At 64.7% G+C, this 14,219-nt stretch overlaps 1 protein-coding gene across 1 annotated transcript; it reads right to left on the reverse strand.

Moving 5' to 3' along the window:
- Window positions 1–1,332: 1,332 nt before the first annotated feature.
- SP1 (Sp1 transcription factor) lies at window positions 1,333–14,146 on the reverse strand. The gene is made up of 6 exons (XM_062603746.1): window positions 14,033–14,146; window positions 13,229–13,314; window positions 10,849–12,337; window positions 3,327–3,495; window positions 2,507–2,706; window positions 1,333–1,957 (listed from the first exon to the last, which is right to left on the reverse strand). The coding sequence occupies exons 1-6, from the start codon at window positions 14,037–14,039 to the stop codon at window positions 1,638–1,640; spliced, it is 2,271 nt and encodes a 756-aa protein (XP_062459730.1). The 5' UTR covers window positions 14,040–14,146; the 3' UTR covers window positions 1,333–1,637.
- Between the last annotated feature and the right edge of the window lie 73 nt (window positions 14,147–14,219).

The raw sequence follows: 14,219 nt of genomic DNA on the forward strand, positions 1-14,219 counted from the left end.
TTGGATAGGGGAAGCCATTGAGTTGGACAGGGAAGACTGTTGGGTTCAATGGAAGAAGACAACATGGGGTTGGACTGGGAAGACACCATTGGGATGGATGGAAGAAGGTATCATTGAGCCGGATTGGGAAGATGCTGTTGGGTGGGATGCAGGAAGACACCATTGGCTGGGATCCATGGAGCAGTCCATGGGCTCCTCACCTCCACGCCAGCTTCTCCCATGGGCAAAGGCAGTGGCACCATGACCCAAAGCCATCGAGATGGGGACACCAGGGGCCACCTCCACCTCTCCACCACCACTGGGAGCTCAAGGCTGCTCCCAACTGGAGCACCCAATTTTCCCATCCCAGGTCATTCCTACCCCTGGCTCCCCCCTCTCCAGCCCCACGTCGTGCTCCTCTCACCCCAGCATCCCTGCTCGGAACAGGGATTCCGATCCCATAGGAAGGTTGGTTGGGATCCCGGCCCCACCGCTGCCGTGTTTTGGGAATGCAATCCCGGTGCAGCACCCTGAGATCAAATCCCCACTGGAATGAGGGGGGGGGGGGGGGGATGTGTGTGTGCAGCCGGATGGGAGCGGGCAGAGCCCTGGAGGAGCAGGAAGAGGAGGGTGTGGGAGGAAGGCGACCGGGGTGGGAGACACCGGATCCTGGAAAACCAAAGGGGTTTTCCCTGAGCTGCCCCGTATCCAACGGGATTGGTTTCCATCCCGTGGCCCCTCCAGGCCAATCCTGGGGGGGGGGGAAGCACCGCCTCCCACGGCCCGTTTTGGGGCTGATTCCTCCGAAATCCAGCGGTGATGAAGGAAAACGAGACATTTTCCCTGAGGAGAAGCTCCGGAGCTGGGGCTGGGAGCCGCTGAGCCCCTCCCTGCCCTGCGCGGAGCCGTAGGAAAGCTGCGGGAAGAAGGCTCTTCCCAAAGGAAGCTGCTTGGAAACGCATCCGGAAACCCAAGGGGGGGGGGCACAAAGAGAGGTGGGGACGGGGTGGAAGAGAATCCAAGCCTCACCCAGCTCCAGAGAGCAGAGACAAGCCAAGGGCAGGGGGTACCAAAAACTCATTGGGGAATGGGGGGGGTTCCCTTTTCCAAGGGATTTGCTCTAAAAGGGAATCCCGGAGCAGCTCAGCCCCCAGGCTCGGCCTGGCCTGGGATAAGGCATCAAAGAGACCCGGTCCCGGCGGCGGCAGCGCCTCGGCTCTCTCCCGCGAGCCCGCTTTACACGTTATATATATATAATAATATAGACTCTGGGGGGGTGGGGGGGGTGGCTCCTCAGAAGCTTTTTTTTTTTTTTGTCTTTCCTTTTGTCCTTTTTTTTTTTTTTTTCTTCCCTTTCCTTTTTTTTTTTTTTTTTTCCTTTGTTTTTTTCCTAAAAAGTTAAGGTGAGAATCGTATATTTTCCCAAGGCATGATGGCATCGAAGGCTAAAGCTACGGGAGCGCATCCCGGGAATGCTGGGGGGAAAATCAGGGAGTGAAATTTGGGGGGGGGGGGGTGGGGAACCCAACAAATGATAAGGTGAAGCTGAATTAAAAAATAGAAGAGAAGAGAGCTCTGGCCTTCGGGTGCGGCAGCGGCGCCGGCGCGATCCCATGGGAATACCGCGGGCGCCGGCAGCAGGTCCCGGCGCCGGCGCCTCAGAAGCCGTTGCCGCTGATGTTGATGGACTGGAGGTCGGCCACTTGCATGACGTTGATGCCGCTGCTGGCCAGGCGGGCGATGCCCTCGGGGCAGATGGCTTCCATGGCCACCATGTTGGTGGCGATGAGGGCCGAGGGGGCAGCGGCGCCGTTGCCCTCGCCCGCGGCCCCCGTGTCCATGGGGACGGCGGAGACGTTCATGGCCACGGCGCTGCCGGCGCCGCCTTTCTTGTTCTGGTGGGTCTTGATGTGCTTGGAGAGGTGGTCGCTGCGCATGAAGCGCTTGGGGCACTCCGGGCAGGCGAACTTCTTCTCTCCTGTGGGATGGGAGGGAAAAGGACGTGAGCCCCATGGGATGCTCTGGGTCTGGGGTCCTCCAGGGAGCTGCTGGAGCGAGGCCACGAGGAGGAGAACATTGGGGCTGGAGGAGAGAAGCTGCGTGGAGAGCTCAGAGCAGCTTCCAGGGGCTGAAGGGGGCTATGAGGATGCTGGAGAGGGACCTGCATCAGGGACTGGAGCGATGGGACAAGGGGTGATGGGTTCAGAGTGGAACAGGGGGAGTTCAGGTTGGAGATAAGGGAGAAGCTCTCCCCTGTGAGGGTGCTGGCACACTGGGATGGGCTGAATGGAGAAGGTTTGGCTGCCCCATCCCATCAAGGCCAGGTTGCACACAGGGGCTTGAAGCACCCTGCTCCAGCGGACGCTGTCCCTGCCCAGGGCACCCGGATGAGCTTTACGCTCCCCCCCCAAACCCAAACCACTCTGGAATTCCATGATTCCATGGCCAGAAGGAGCCTGTTCCCCCCCCATCTCAGGCTTGGGAAGAGGAGCCAGGGAAGCAGCCCTGGATCCCTGCGCATCCTGACCTGTGTGCGTGCGCTTGTGCCGCTGGAGCTCGTCGGAGCGGGTGAAGCGCTTGCCGCAGAGCAGCCAGCTGCACACGAAGGGTCTCTCCCCCGTGTGCCACCGCAGGTGAGCCCGCAGGTGCGAGGTTTTGCCGTAGACCTTCCCGCAGCCCGGGATGTGGCAGATGTGCTGCTTCTTCTTCCCTGGATCCCCAGAGCTCCTGAGGGAAAGAGGCCCAAGGGCAGAGTTAAAACAACGCTGGGACACTGGGAATGGAGGGGGAGTGAGAATGGGGCCAAACAAGGCGGGGGGGGGGGGTCAGCCTGTTCCTGGCACAGGCTGGGGGGGGCTGGGATGGAGCAGCCTGAGGAGAGGAACTTGGGGTCCCCATGAGCAGGCTTCAGGCTTGAGCCCAGAACCCCCCCAGTGTGGGGCTGCACCCCCAGAGCGGATGCAGCAGCTCCAGGAGGGGATCCTGCCCCTCTGCTGCGGGAAGGGGGGACCTGAGAGCAGCTCCAGTGCCTGAAGGGGCTGCAGGGAACCTGGAGAGGGGCTTGGGACAAGGGATGGAGGGGTGGGATGAGGAGTTTGGGCTTCCAAGTGGAAGAGGGAAGAGTCCAATGGGATATGGGGAAGAGGTTCTTCCCCAGGAGGGTGGTGGGAGGCTGGAATGGAGAAGCTGTGGCTGCCCCATCCCTGGCAGTGCTCAAGGGCAGGATGGACACAGGGGCTTGCTCCAGTGGAAGGGGTCCCTTCCCACCCATCCCATCCCTTCCCACCCATCCCATCCCATCCCATCCCACCCATCCCACCCATCCCATCCCACACCCCCCCGCTCACCTGCCCTCGCTGTCCTTGCAGTAGGGGCAGGTACAGGCCTCCCGCCGCACTTTGCGGCCCTGCTGGGGCTGGGGGTCCGGGCTGGCCTCCCCTTCCTCCACGGCCGCGCTCTCGCCCCCCAGCGCGTCCCCGCCGGCTCCGTGCAGCCCCAGCTGAGCTCCGTGGTCACCTGGCAGTGGGAAAACACCGGGATCAGCGCGGGGATTGGGGGGGTGCAGCCATTCCCCACTCGTGGAGCCACAGGAACGGCTTCATCCCGGCTCGCTCCCGGCCTCCGAGCCCTGGGAATGCCACCCTGCTGCTTCCCAAGGCCGGGCCTGCCTCCCACAGCCCTCCAGCAAGGCCACGATGCCCCAGGCAAGCCGCATCCCAGGGACAAACAAGCCCTCCCCCGGCTGGTCCAGCTATTCCGGGCCCGAATCCAGCAGCGCATCCCGGAGACAGAGCAGCGAGGGACCTGCCATGCCTGGCCCTGGGGCTGGATGAGGCCCTTTCCCCTTCGGGAAAGCTGCAATCCCAGGGGATTTCTGCAGTGCAGACGCAATTCCCACCCCCCCCCATGTAACAGGGAGACATAAATAAAGCGGGCTGGAGACAGCAGCATCCGTCGGGACGATGTTATCTCCCCGCTCCGGTGCCGGGATTACACACAGGGATTTACAGGCAGATGAAAGGGATCCGGCTCCGCTCCCGCTCCCAAGGAGCAATTCCCAACTATCAAAGCCATAGGAACGGCAGGGTCACGCCACGGCGCTCCCAGGGCAAACAGAACCCATTCCTATCGGCACGGGGGGCTTGAGGGGTCGGAAGCTTGGAAGCCTCAGGGTTTCCGTGGCCATTGGGGTGCTCTGCGCACCCCCCCCTTTCCCAAGTGGATTATTTCCTGCTGGAAAGCCGGAGACAAGAGGCTCAGGGAGCGATTCCCAGCTGCAGCTCCCAACAGGGCATTCCCGCCTGGAATCCAGCCCCCAACATTCACCTTTTCCTACCACCGTCCGTTCACAAGCAGGGAGCCAGGATGGATCCACACTGGGATCAGCACCTGAACACGGTGGTGGTTCAACACGGGCACGCGTCCCACCACCGGCTCCTGGGGGAATTCCATCCCGCTGTTGGGAATGAGGCTGGGTCAACGGGCCCCATCCAAGAGCTCTCCTGATGCTGCTCAGCAAGCAGCAGCTCCCCTTTGGCTCCAGTGGGGATGAGTTACTGGGAAGGAATGCGCCGGCCTGACGGGGACACTGGGATGGGAGGAACCCCGTGGTGCCAGGTTCGCTCCATCCCCTCCGCCCGGCACCTGGGAGCTGCTTCCTAAACAGGGAACACCACCACCACAAAGCGAGGTCTCCAAAGGCAGCGATCCCAAACCCCTCCTGCAGAGCCACGTCATGGCAGGGGTGCTGCTGCTGGAGCAGCCTTTGGGAAGCTCTGCTGGCACCAGAACCCTCAGCAAAGGGCTGAAACCTCCTTCCCGAGGCCTGGTTTCCCAGCTCCCAGGCGCGAGGGAGCATCCAAGCATCCCCAGGGAGGAGCTGGAGCTGCAGGATGAAGCCCCAGCCCCGGTAGCTGCAGGCTGGGCCCTGCTCCTGCAGCCAGGAGGGAGTTTCACAAGCAGGGAATGACGTGGAATTCCTGGCAGCCTTCCCGGCCCCTTGGGGCTGGTACCAGCAGGTGTCAGTGGTGCCCAGGACGGGAGCCAGGACAAGGCTTGGGAAAGGAGAAATCCCACCCGGAACAGATCCATGGCTCGGCTGTGACACTTCCCATGCTCCCAGCGCTCCGTGCCCACAGCCCTGATCCTGTGAGGGTGCTGAGGCGCTGGCACAGGGCGCCCAGAGGAGCTGCGGCTGCCCCAGCCCTGGAAACCTTCCCGGCCAGGTTGGATGGGGCTTGGAGCATCCTGCTCCGGTGGCCGTGGACACAAAGCAGTCCATGAGCCCAGTGGCTTCCCAGGAGGAAGCACTCAGAACCCGAAGCTGCTGCCAGCGAGAGCCGGGATGGATCCACTGGGATCAGCTCAGCCCCACGATGGGGCTCTGGTCCCGTCCCCCCCCCCGCCACCAGCAGGACCCCAGTGACAGGGACCCTGCAGCCATGGAGCACCAGCACCAGCCCGGGGCTGTGCACAGAGGACACGGGAACCTTGGCTGCTCCATCCCGGTGCTCCCGCAATTCCAGGACCAAACCTTTCCGCTCCTGCCCCCTTCCAGCTCTTGTCCAGAGTCTAAACCCAGCAGGGGTTTAATGCTGCCGGGTGGGAATGCTGCGGGAAGCAGGAAGGAGGAGACACAACGTGCTTGGGAAGGGGCAGAATCCAGCTCCGATGGCTGGGAATGGCTCTGACACATCGGGGGGGAAGGGAGAGTGGGGGTGAAACCCCCCATATCCTCCTTGGGGCAATCTGGGGCTCACACCCCATCAGGGGAGAACTGAATGAAGGCTCCTGTGGGCAGAGGCTTCACCCTGCACCTCTCGGGATGCTCCAGGCTCTGGAATACCGCAGATCCCGGAGGAAGCCTGATTTATGGTTCCCTCCGCTCACAGGGCCCGTTTAGAGGCTGAGGCTCTCCCGAGGCGGCTCCACGCTCGGGTCAGGACCCATGGAAAAGAGCAGGGAGATGGGGTCAATCCCTGGGGATGCTGGGGAGCCAGGAGGGAAGAGCCTGGGCAGGGCCTGCCCTCAGGACCAGGTGGGTCCTGTCCCTCACCTCCAACGAGGTGAGGACTGCCCATAGAGGGCAGACCCCATGGGGGGGTCAGGGGGGAGCAGGGACAAGGAGCCAAGCAAAGCAATGGGGGCTCTGGGGCCAGCTCTGCGGCAGGGGCACAGGAGTGAGGAAGAGGAGGGGAAGCCATCACCAGGACCGACACCGAACTGCTTCCAGCTTCCAGGCGCAAGGAAGAGGCCGGAGGAAGCCGAAGGCAAAGCCCAGCAGCACCCAGGCTGGGCCAGCCCCACACAACACAACGGGCACTTGCCTGGAGAGACAGCCCCAAATCCACCTTTCCCTGCTCCCAGTCACATCCTCCCTGTTTCCTCCTCCTCCTCCAGGGGGGGTTGATGGAGCCAGGACACAGCAGGGCCGAGCTGCACCAAGGACCAACGGCGGCTTTGGATCCTGCTCCCCTTCACTTGGGTCTCATTTGATCTCCTCAGGTGCAGGATGAGTCCGGCTGCAGCACCCAGGGAAAGGAGCCTCTGTCTCGGGCATTCCATAGTGCCACGGACAGCGGAGCGGGAACAGGAGCTGAGCTTGGGAGTCCTCTCTGGTGGCACCTGGAGCTTGAGGGCTTGGACATCCTTGGGCTGATGGAGGCTGCTGGGATCCCCTCATCCACCTGCAGACCCCGGAGCCCAGGAGGTGCTCAGCACCGCTGTGGTGCTGCAAACCCAACACACGTCTCCTCTGCCCTCATCATTCCACTGGATCCCTGTGGAGCTGGGATGGAGCCTCCAGCCCTGCTGATGCCGTGGCTTTGCCAGGGCCCCTTCATCCCAGAGCACAGGCAGGTCCCACCAAGGCAAGGCAGGAGGAGAAGCCCCCGGTGATGTGGGAGATGGGAGGAGGGAGATGCTGAGCTCGGAGCAGGGGGGATCGGGGATCCCTGTGAGCCTCACCCCAGGCCAAAGCACCCGCAGGAGGCAGGGAAAGCCCCGCAGGCACCTCCCAGCACTCCCGAACCTCCCTGCTCCTCCCATCCATCCACCACGGCCAAGCGCTGCCTCTGAGCCCCAGGGCTCCGGTTTTCAACCACATCCCCAGCAGGGAGAACCCTGGAATGGTTCGGGATGAAGGGACCTCAAAGCTCCAACCCAGCCCCAGGGACCCCTTCCACTGGAGCAGCTTGCTCCAAGCCCCTGTGTCCAACCTGCCCTTGAGCTCTGCCAGGGATGGGGCAGCCACAGCTTCTCTGGGCACCCTGTGCCAGCGCCTCAGCACCCTCACAGGGAAGAGCTTCTGCCCCAGAGCTCATCTCAGTCTCCCCTCGGGCAGGTTCAAGCCATTCCCCTTGGCCTGTCCCTGTCCCTACATCCCTTGTCCCAAGCCCCTCTCCAGGTTCCCTGCAGCCCCTTCAGGCTGCTCCAAGGTCCCCCATGGGGGGTTTGTCCCTGCATCGCTGCCACCACGAACCCATCCTGCCCCGGGACCCGGACCGGGCCTCAGCTCAAGGACACGAGGGTGGGAGCCGGAGCTCTGGAACGGAGCCACCCCAGCCCCAGGGCCAGGATCGGCTCCTGCAGGGGCTGATAAAGGAGGGAGGGAGGGGGAACAGCACAGATAAAGGAAGGGGAGGAGGGAACCTCCCTGGGGAGTCACGGGTGCAGCACCCAACCGGTCCAACCAGCACCAAGCGGCCCGGCCCCATGGACCCACAGCTCCACCTCCTGCCCCGCTGCCGCAGGCATCCGCATCCCCCCTGGTCCCAAGCACAGCCCGGGGGCTCTTGGGCTTCCTTTGGCAAAGAACCCACAGCAAGGAGAGGGGAGAGCCGGGGAGAGCGGAAGGAACGGGGAGCCCAGGGCAGGAAATTGCACAACATCCCCGATGTGTCAGGGGCTGGGGACCAGGAGAGAGCCTGCCCATGGGGGGCAGAGCCAGCCTATGGGGGGCAGAGCCGGCCTATAGGGAACAGAGCCTGCCCATGGGGGACAGAGCCGGCCTATAGGGGACAGAGCCTGCCCATGGGGGGCAGAGCCGGTCTATAGGGGACACAGCCTGCCCATGGGGGGCAGAGCCGGCCTATATGGGGGCAGAGCCGGCCTATAGGGGACACAGCCTGCCCATGGGGGGCAGAGCCGGCCTATAGGGGACACAGCCTGCCCATGGGGGGCAGAGCCGGCCTATAGGGGACAGAGCCTGCCCATGGGGGGCAGAACCGGCCTATAGGGAACAGAGCCTGCCCATGGGGGGCAGAGCCTGCCCATGGGGACAAAAGCTTATCCGTAGGGACACAGCCTGCCCATAGGGACACAGCCTGCCCATAGGGACACAGGCTGCCATAGGGGACAGGGAACAGAACCTGCCCCTGCCCTCGATGCCATGGGGATGTCTCATCCCTGCCACAAAGCTCCCCTTAAACCCAGAGCAGGGACAATCAGGGCTTTGTGTCCTGCCCAGACACAGCCCTGAGGAACAACAGCCTGGAGCTGGGGCTGTGGATCCCAAGGGATCACCTCCCCCTTTTTCCCTTCCAGGGGGATGCTCCTGCTGCATCCCCCTCGCTCCATTCCATCACAGATGATGGATGGAGCCCTAAAGGAGCCCATCCCACAAAGACCCCACGGCTGCCCCTCTCCAGCCCCACACCAGCTCCATCCCCCCCTGGAATTCCCAGCCTTGGATGTGGGGTTTGACCCCCCACACATACCTGAGCCAGGCAGGGCTCTGCTGGGGACACGCGTGTGGGGCAGAGCCACTTCCCTGCCAGATCCATGCACACGGAGCTCCAGAGCCCTTCCCCTCTCCCCAAGGCAGGGTTGGAAGGGGCAGGGAAGCCCCAGCACAACGCTTCCCAAATCCCATCCCTGGGCTGCAGCGGAGCCGGCTCCAGGGCGGGTCTGACCACGGGGGGTCACTTCCCATTGGAACTGAGCACATCCAGCACGGAGCAGGGACCCCCATTAACACCCATGAGCACACACAGGGCCCGTGCTGCCCCAGCACCACCATTCCCAAGGCTCTTTCCCAGGTGCCGTTTGCTCCAGGGGCATCTTCCCTGTCCCACCAGAAGCAGGAATGTCACCAGCAGCGCCCCCCCCCCCCCCCAGCTCCAGTGATCCCAAAGGAAGCTGGTGGGGAAGGAGAGGAGAAGCACTTGGGAAGCCTGGCAGCAGCAAGGTGGGAAGCAGAGGGAAGCACTGGGAAGCAGAAGGAAGCACTGGGAAGCAGAAGGAAGCACTGGGAAGCAGAAGGAAGCACTGGGAAGCAGAAGGAAGCACTGGGAAGCAGAGGGAAGCACTGGGAAGCAGAGGGAAGCACTGGGAAGCAGAGGGCCTGGTCTCTTAAGTCACTGTTGGAGAGCTCGGACCAGGCAGGATCCACGCCTGGAGCCCCCATTGCAGCAGAGGATGCTCAGAGCCACGGACGGACCCACAAGCACCCAGTGTGGGTGCTGAGCTCCCCAGAGGGGAGCCGGTTTGGGTGACAAGGGCGCAACCAGAGCCCTTGCCAGGCGTGGAGCGAAGCCGCACAACCGGTGCGACCGGTGCCGGGTGCCAGAGCCCTGGAATCCCATCGGGAGCCTCAGCCACGGCCGCTCCGAGGAGCTGGGATCAGCAGCACCCAGGTGCTGCCGGGACGAAGGAGGAGGAGGAGGGAAGAGCTCGGCTGCATCCCGGTGCTGTCACCATGGATCAGGAGCCGAGCTGGAGGGAGAGGAGGAGGAGGCGAAGGAGGAGGAGAAGGAGGAGGAGGAGGAGGAGGCGGCTCCCGGGATGGGTGGGCTCCGGAACGTTCCTCCCTGTCCCACCTCCGAGGGCAGAGCCCAGCACGAGCACAGGAACCGGGAGCTGCCCGCGTGCTTCCCGGCACCTCCCAAACCAGGCACATCCCGTGGATCCCCTGGGCTGCAAACAGGAGCGAGCTCCCGCCCGGGCAGGTGCCTCTGCTCCGGAATTCCAAGGATCGGGATAATGCCATGAGCCGAGCGGCTGCAGGAACAGCCTGGAATAACGCTGCTGGAAAACAAGCCCGGGCGAGCGGGAAGAGCATTGAGCAACGGGGAGCTGGGAGCAAACCCAGCCAGAGCCAGAGCCAGAGCCAGGACAACAACAGGAAACAGGGAAGGGAAAACACTGGGAAAGCCAGCGGAGCCCTTCAGCCCCCCCTCCTCTGGCAGGAGCCGGCAGCTCTATGGGCAGGCACAGCATTCCCAATGGGAAGCCGAGCAGCCCTCTGTCCACACACCCTCCACCACGGGCTGCTGGGAGCTGTCGGGAGACCAAGGAATGGATCCATAGGGAACGGAGCAGCCTTCAGGCTCGCACCCCACATCCTCACACCCCACATCCACGCACCCTCTACGGGCTTGTGGGAACTCTGGGGATGGATCCATAGGGAACGGAGCAGCCTTCAGGCTCGCACCCCACATCCTCACACCCCACATCCACACACCCTCTACGGGCTTGTGGGAACTCTGGGGATGGATCCATAGGGAATGGAGCAGGGCGCCCTGGGGGAGGCAGCCGCCAGCTTTAGGCTCAACGCCCACTTGAGGAGCCCTTTCCTCCTCCCGTGCCAGGCAGCTCCTCAACGGTCCCTGTTTTCCAGGGGGATTCCAGTGATTCCCGACTTTTCCCAGGCACGGACTCCTCCCATGGGCTCCTGCAGCTGAGAACCCCGACCTGAGACCCCCATGATGGTCTCCGTGAGCCAAAACCCCCCCGAAAGCGAGCTCAGCACCAGCCCCTTTGCCACCTCCACGTGGCCCCAGCAGCAGCCTGGCCCCAAGCAGGCGACGCGGTTCCACCTGCCCGGCCATGGAGAAGGCACCACGAGGGGACCCCCGAATCCCAACTCACCGGCAGCGTTGGCGATGGCCAGAGGCAGCCCCTGGAGCTGGTGGACCTGGATGCCGGACGCTCCCAAGGCACTGAGGTTTATAGTCTGGAGGCCGGGCACGGAGGAGAGCTGGGCAGCGTTGACGGTGACGGTGCCGCTGGGGAGGGAGGCGATGGGGGTGAGCGTGGTGCTGGTGCTGCCCGTCTGCCCCAGTGACACTCCCTGCATGGGGGCCAGGGTGATTGTCTGCGCCTGGGGGTTCTGGACCTGCAGGTTCTGGAGCTGGATGGTCTGCCAGCTCACCTGCCCGTTGGGACCCACCGTCGGGGTGCGGATGATGATGGGCCCCGAGTTGGGGACGGCCTGGAGCTGCAGGTTCTGCAGGGTGTCCTGTGAGATGGCTTGAGTGGCAAAGGTCTGCCCGGAGAGCGGCGTGGTCTGCAGGGCTTGGATCGTCTGCCCCCCCTGCACCAGCTGCGGCTGGATCAGGATCTGCTGCGATTGCTGCCCCTGATCCCCCTCTTTCTGCTGCCCCGACTGCAAGGGCACCCCAGAAACCTGGCTCTGCAGAGAGTCCGAGCTCTGGACGCTGCTGACCCTCTGGGGCGTCTGCGCTTGGACGTTGCTGCCCACCGTGCTGCTGGTGGAGAAACTCATGATGCCCCCGTTACCGGTGGTGGTGGTGCTGGAATAGCTGTTGGCGTTGGTGAAGAAGGCTCCGGAGCTGGCCTGCGACGTGGCCGTGGCGCCGGAGCTGATGGCGGAGCCGGAGGTGGCCGGTTGGGAGCTGCTCTCCGGGGAGCTGGAGCTGCTCAACGTGACGGTCTGCGAGGTGGGCGCCAGGCTGGCGGCCACGCTGTTGACGGGCAGCAGGGTGATGTTCCCGTTCAGAGCCACGGGGACGTTGGCCACGTACTGGGCCTGCCCCGAGAGCGCGTTGTTGGCCAGCCCCACGCCCTGGATGGGCACGGCCTGCTGCAGCAGGTTGGGCATGGCGATGAGGTTGCTCGTCCCCGCGCGGCCCGTCAGGATCTGCTGGTTGGTGCCGGGGATGATCTGGAGCTGCCCGGACGCGTCCTGCTGCACGTTGACCTGCGCCGGCGCCGCCGCCGTGGCGAACTGGAGCTGCTGCCCGTCGATGGTTTGGAACTGAGGGATCACCTGGTACTGGATGTTGGGAATGACGCCCGGCAGCCCCGCCAGCACCTGCTGGTTCTGCAGGCCCGAGGCGGCCGTCACCACGTACTGCCCCGCGCTCACCGGGCGGCTCTTGGCGTCGCCGCCGTTGGTGCCGTTGGCGCCGGGCTCCTTGGAGCCCGTGGGGGTGCTGGAGCCCGTGGAGATGATCTGCCAGCCATTGGCCGACTGGGCGAGCTGGGCAGCGGCCGCGCTGAGGTCCAGCTCGCTGCTCCCGCCCGGCTGGCCCTGGGAGCTGTTGGAATTCTCATTGGGAGACTCGATCCGGCTGCAGGTGGCGGCCAACAAGGCCAGTGGGGAGGGCTGAGATTCCTGCGGGTGGGAAGCAAAGGAGGGGTTAAAGAGGCTGAGATTCCTGGGGAAGGAGGGGTTAAAGGGGCTGTGATTCCTGGGGAAGGAGAGGTTAAAGACTGTGATTCCTGGGGAAGGAGGGGCTAAAGGGGCTGTGATTCCTGGGGAAGGAGGGATTAAAGAAGTTGTGATTCCTGGGGAAGAAGGGGATAAGAAGGCTTCGATTCCCAGGGAAGAACAGGTTAAAGAGGCTGTGATTCCCAAGGAAGGAAGGGTTAAAGAGGCTGTGATTCCTAAGGAAGGAGGGCTTAAAGAAGCTGTGATTCCCAGAGAAGGAGGGGATAAGGAGGCTGAGACTCCTAGGGAAGGAGGGGTTAAAGAAGCTGTGATTCCTAAGGAAGGAGGGGTTAAAGAAGCTGTGATTCCCAGAGAAGGAGGAAATAAGGAGGCTGGAATTCCTAAGGAAGGAGGGGTTAAAGAAGCTGTGATTCCCAGAGAAGGAGGAAATAAGGAGGCTGGGATTCCTAAGGAAGGAGGAGTTAAAGAAGCTGTGATTCCTAAGGAAGGAGGAGTTAAAGAAGCTGTGATTCCCGGAGAAGGGAAGCACAGGGAAGGAGGGGTTAAGGCTGGGCCGGCCGAAAGTAAAGGGAGCAGCAAACAGATGGAAGCGGGTGAAGGGAGGAGCCTCCCGGGAAGGCCAAACCCCGCTTCCGGACACCCCCCCCCCCCACCGGGCCCACGGGGAAAACCCCCCCCGGGAGGCAGCCAAGGGGGCGAACGGGGCCGCGCTGCCGAGGAGGGGAAGCCCCGGCCCGGGGAGGGGAAGGGGGAGGGAGGCGGCAGCGCCGCGGCCTGGACTTTGCCACCGGGGACAGCGAGGGCCGGGGCCGGGCGCTCCCCGCCCGCTCTCACCTGCGCCTCGGCGCTGCCCGTGCTGCTCGCATCTCCCTCGCCCTTCTCGGCCTTCATCGCCGCCATCTCGTCGGGGCTCTCCTGGTCTGCGCGGGGGGAAAGCGGCACCGCCGGTTACCGGACATGGCCGGGCCGGAGCAGCGGCCGAGGCCGGGGGAGAGGAGGGAAGGTGGGGACGGGACCGAGCTCCAGCGGCCCCGGCGCTGGGAAGCGGAGGAGCTGCCAAAGCGGAGCTTGGCAGCGGGACAGGGCCCGGCCCCGCTCCGGCTCCTCCCCTCCCGGGCCTCCCCTTTCCCTTCCTCCTGCCCCGGCCCCTCCGCGGATCCACCCCATCGGATCCCCCCGCGGACGGGATCCCCTCCGCCGGGCTGCCCCGCGCTGACCCCGCCGCGGAACCGGCTCCGGCGGCCCCAACCCCGCATTGTGGGGGGGGATCCCTGCGCCCCAACCCCGCTCAGCAACCCCCGGTTCCCCCCGTCCCCAACCGCATCCGCCCCCCGCCGCCCTCGGGGGAAACGGGACCGGGCCCCCCCCCCATGTCCGGTGCCCCCCCATGATCATCGGGGCCTCCCCATCTCTCCCCCTCCTCCGCTCCCGCCGCCCCGTCCCTCCCCCGAGGCCTTCCCCCTCCCCCGGGTCCCTCCCTCCCTCCCCCCCCCCCCGCCGCCATCCCCTCCTCGGCGCGGCCCGGCCCGGCCCGGGGCGGAGCCGCCTCAGGCCCCGCCGATCGCGCCCCTCTCTGCGCTGCGCTCCAACCCCCCCCCCGCTCCCCTCCGAGCCCGCAGCCCCCGGGCCCGTCCTCACCGCTCATGGCGCGGGGGGAGCCGAGCGGAGCGGAGCGGGGCGGGGGGCGGGCGGGCCCGGGCGCTGCGAGGCGGCCTCCACCCGCGGCCACCGCCGAGGCGCTGCTGAGGGACGGAGCGGAGCGGGCCCGGCCCCCTCCCTCTTGGCGAGCGGGCCAATGGGGAGCGGCGGCGGGCGGCGGAGGGAC

The sequence above is a fragment of the Pezoporus occidentalis genome, unplaced genomic scaffold, assembly GCF_034315485.1.
Source record: "Pezoporus occidentalis ecotype Australia unplaced genomic scaffold, CSIRO_AGI_Poc_V1 ctg1180, whole genome shotgun sequence".
Taxonomy (NCBI): Eukaryota; Metazoa; Chordata; class Aves; order Psittaciformes; family Psittacidae; genus Pezoporus; species Pezoporus occidentalis.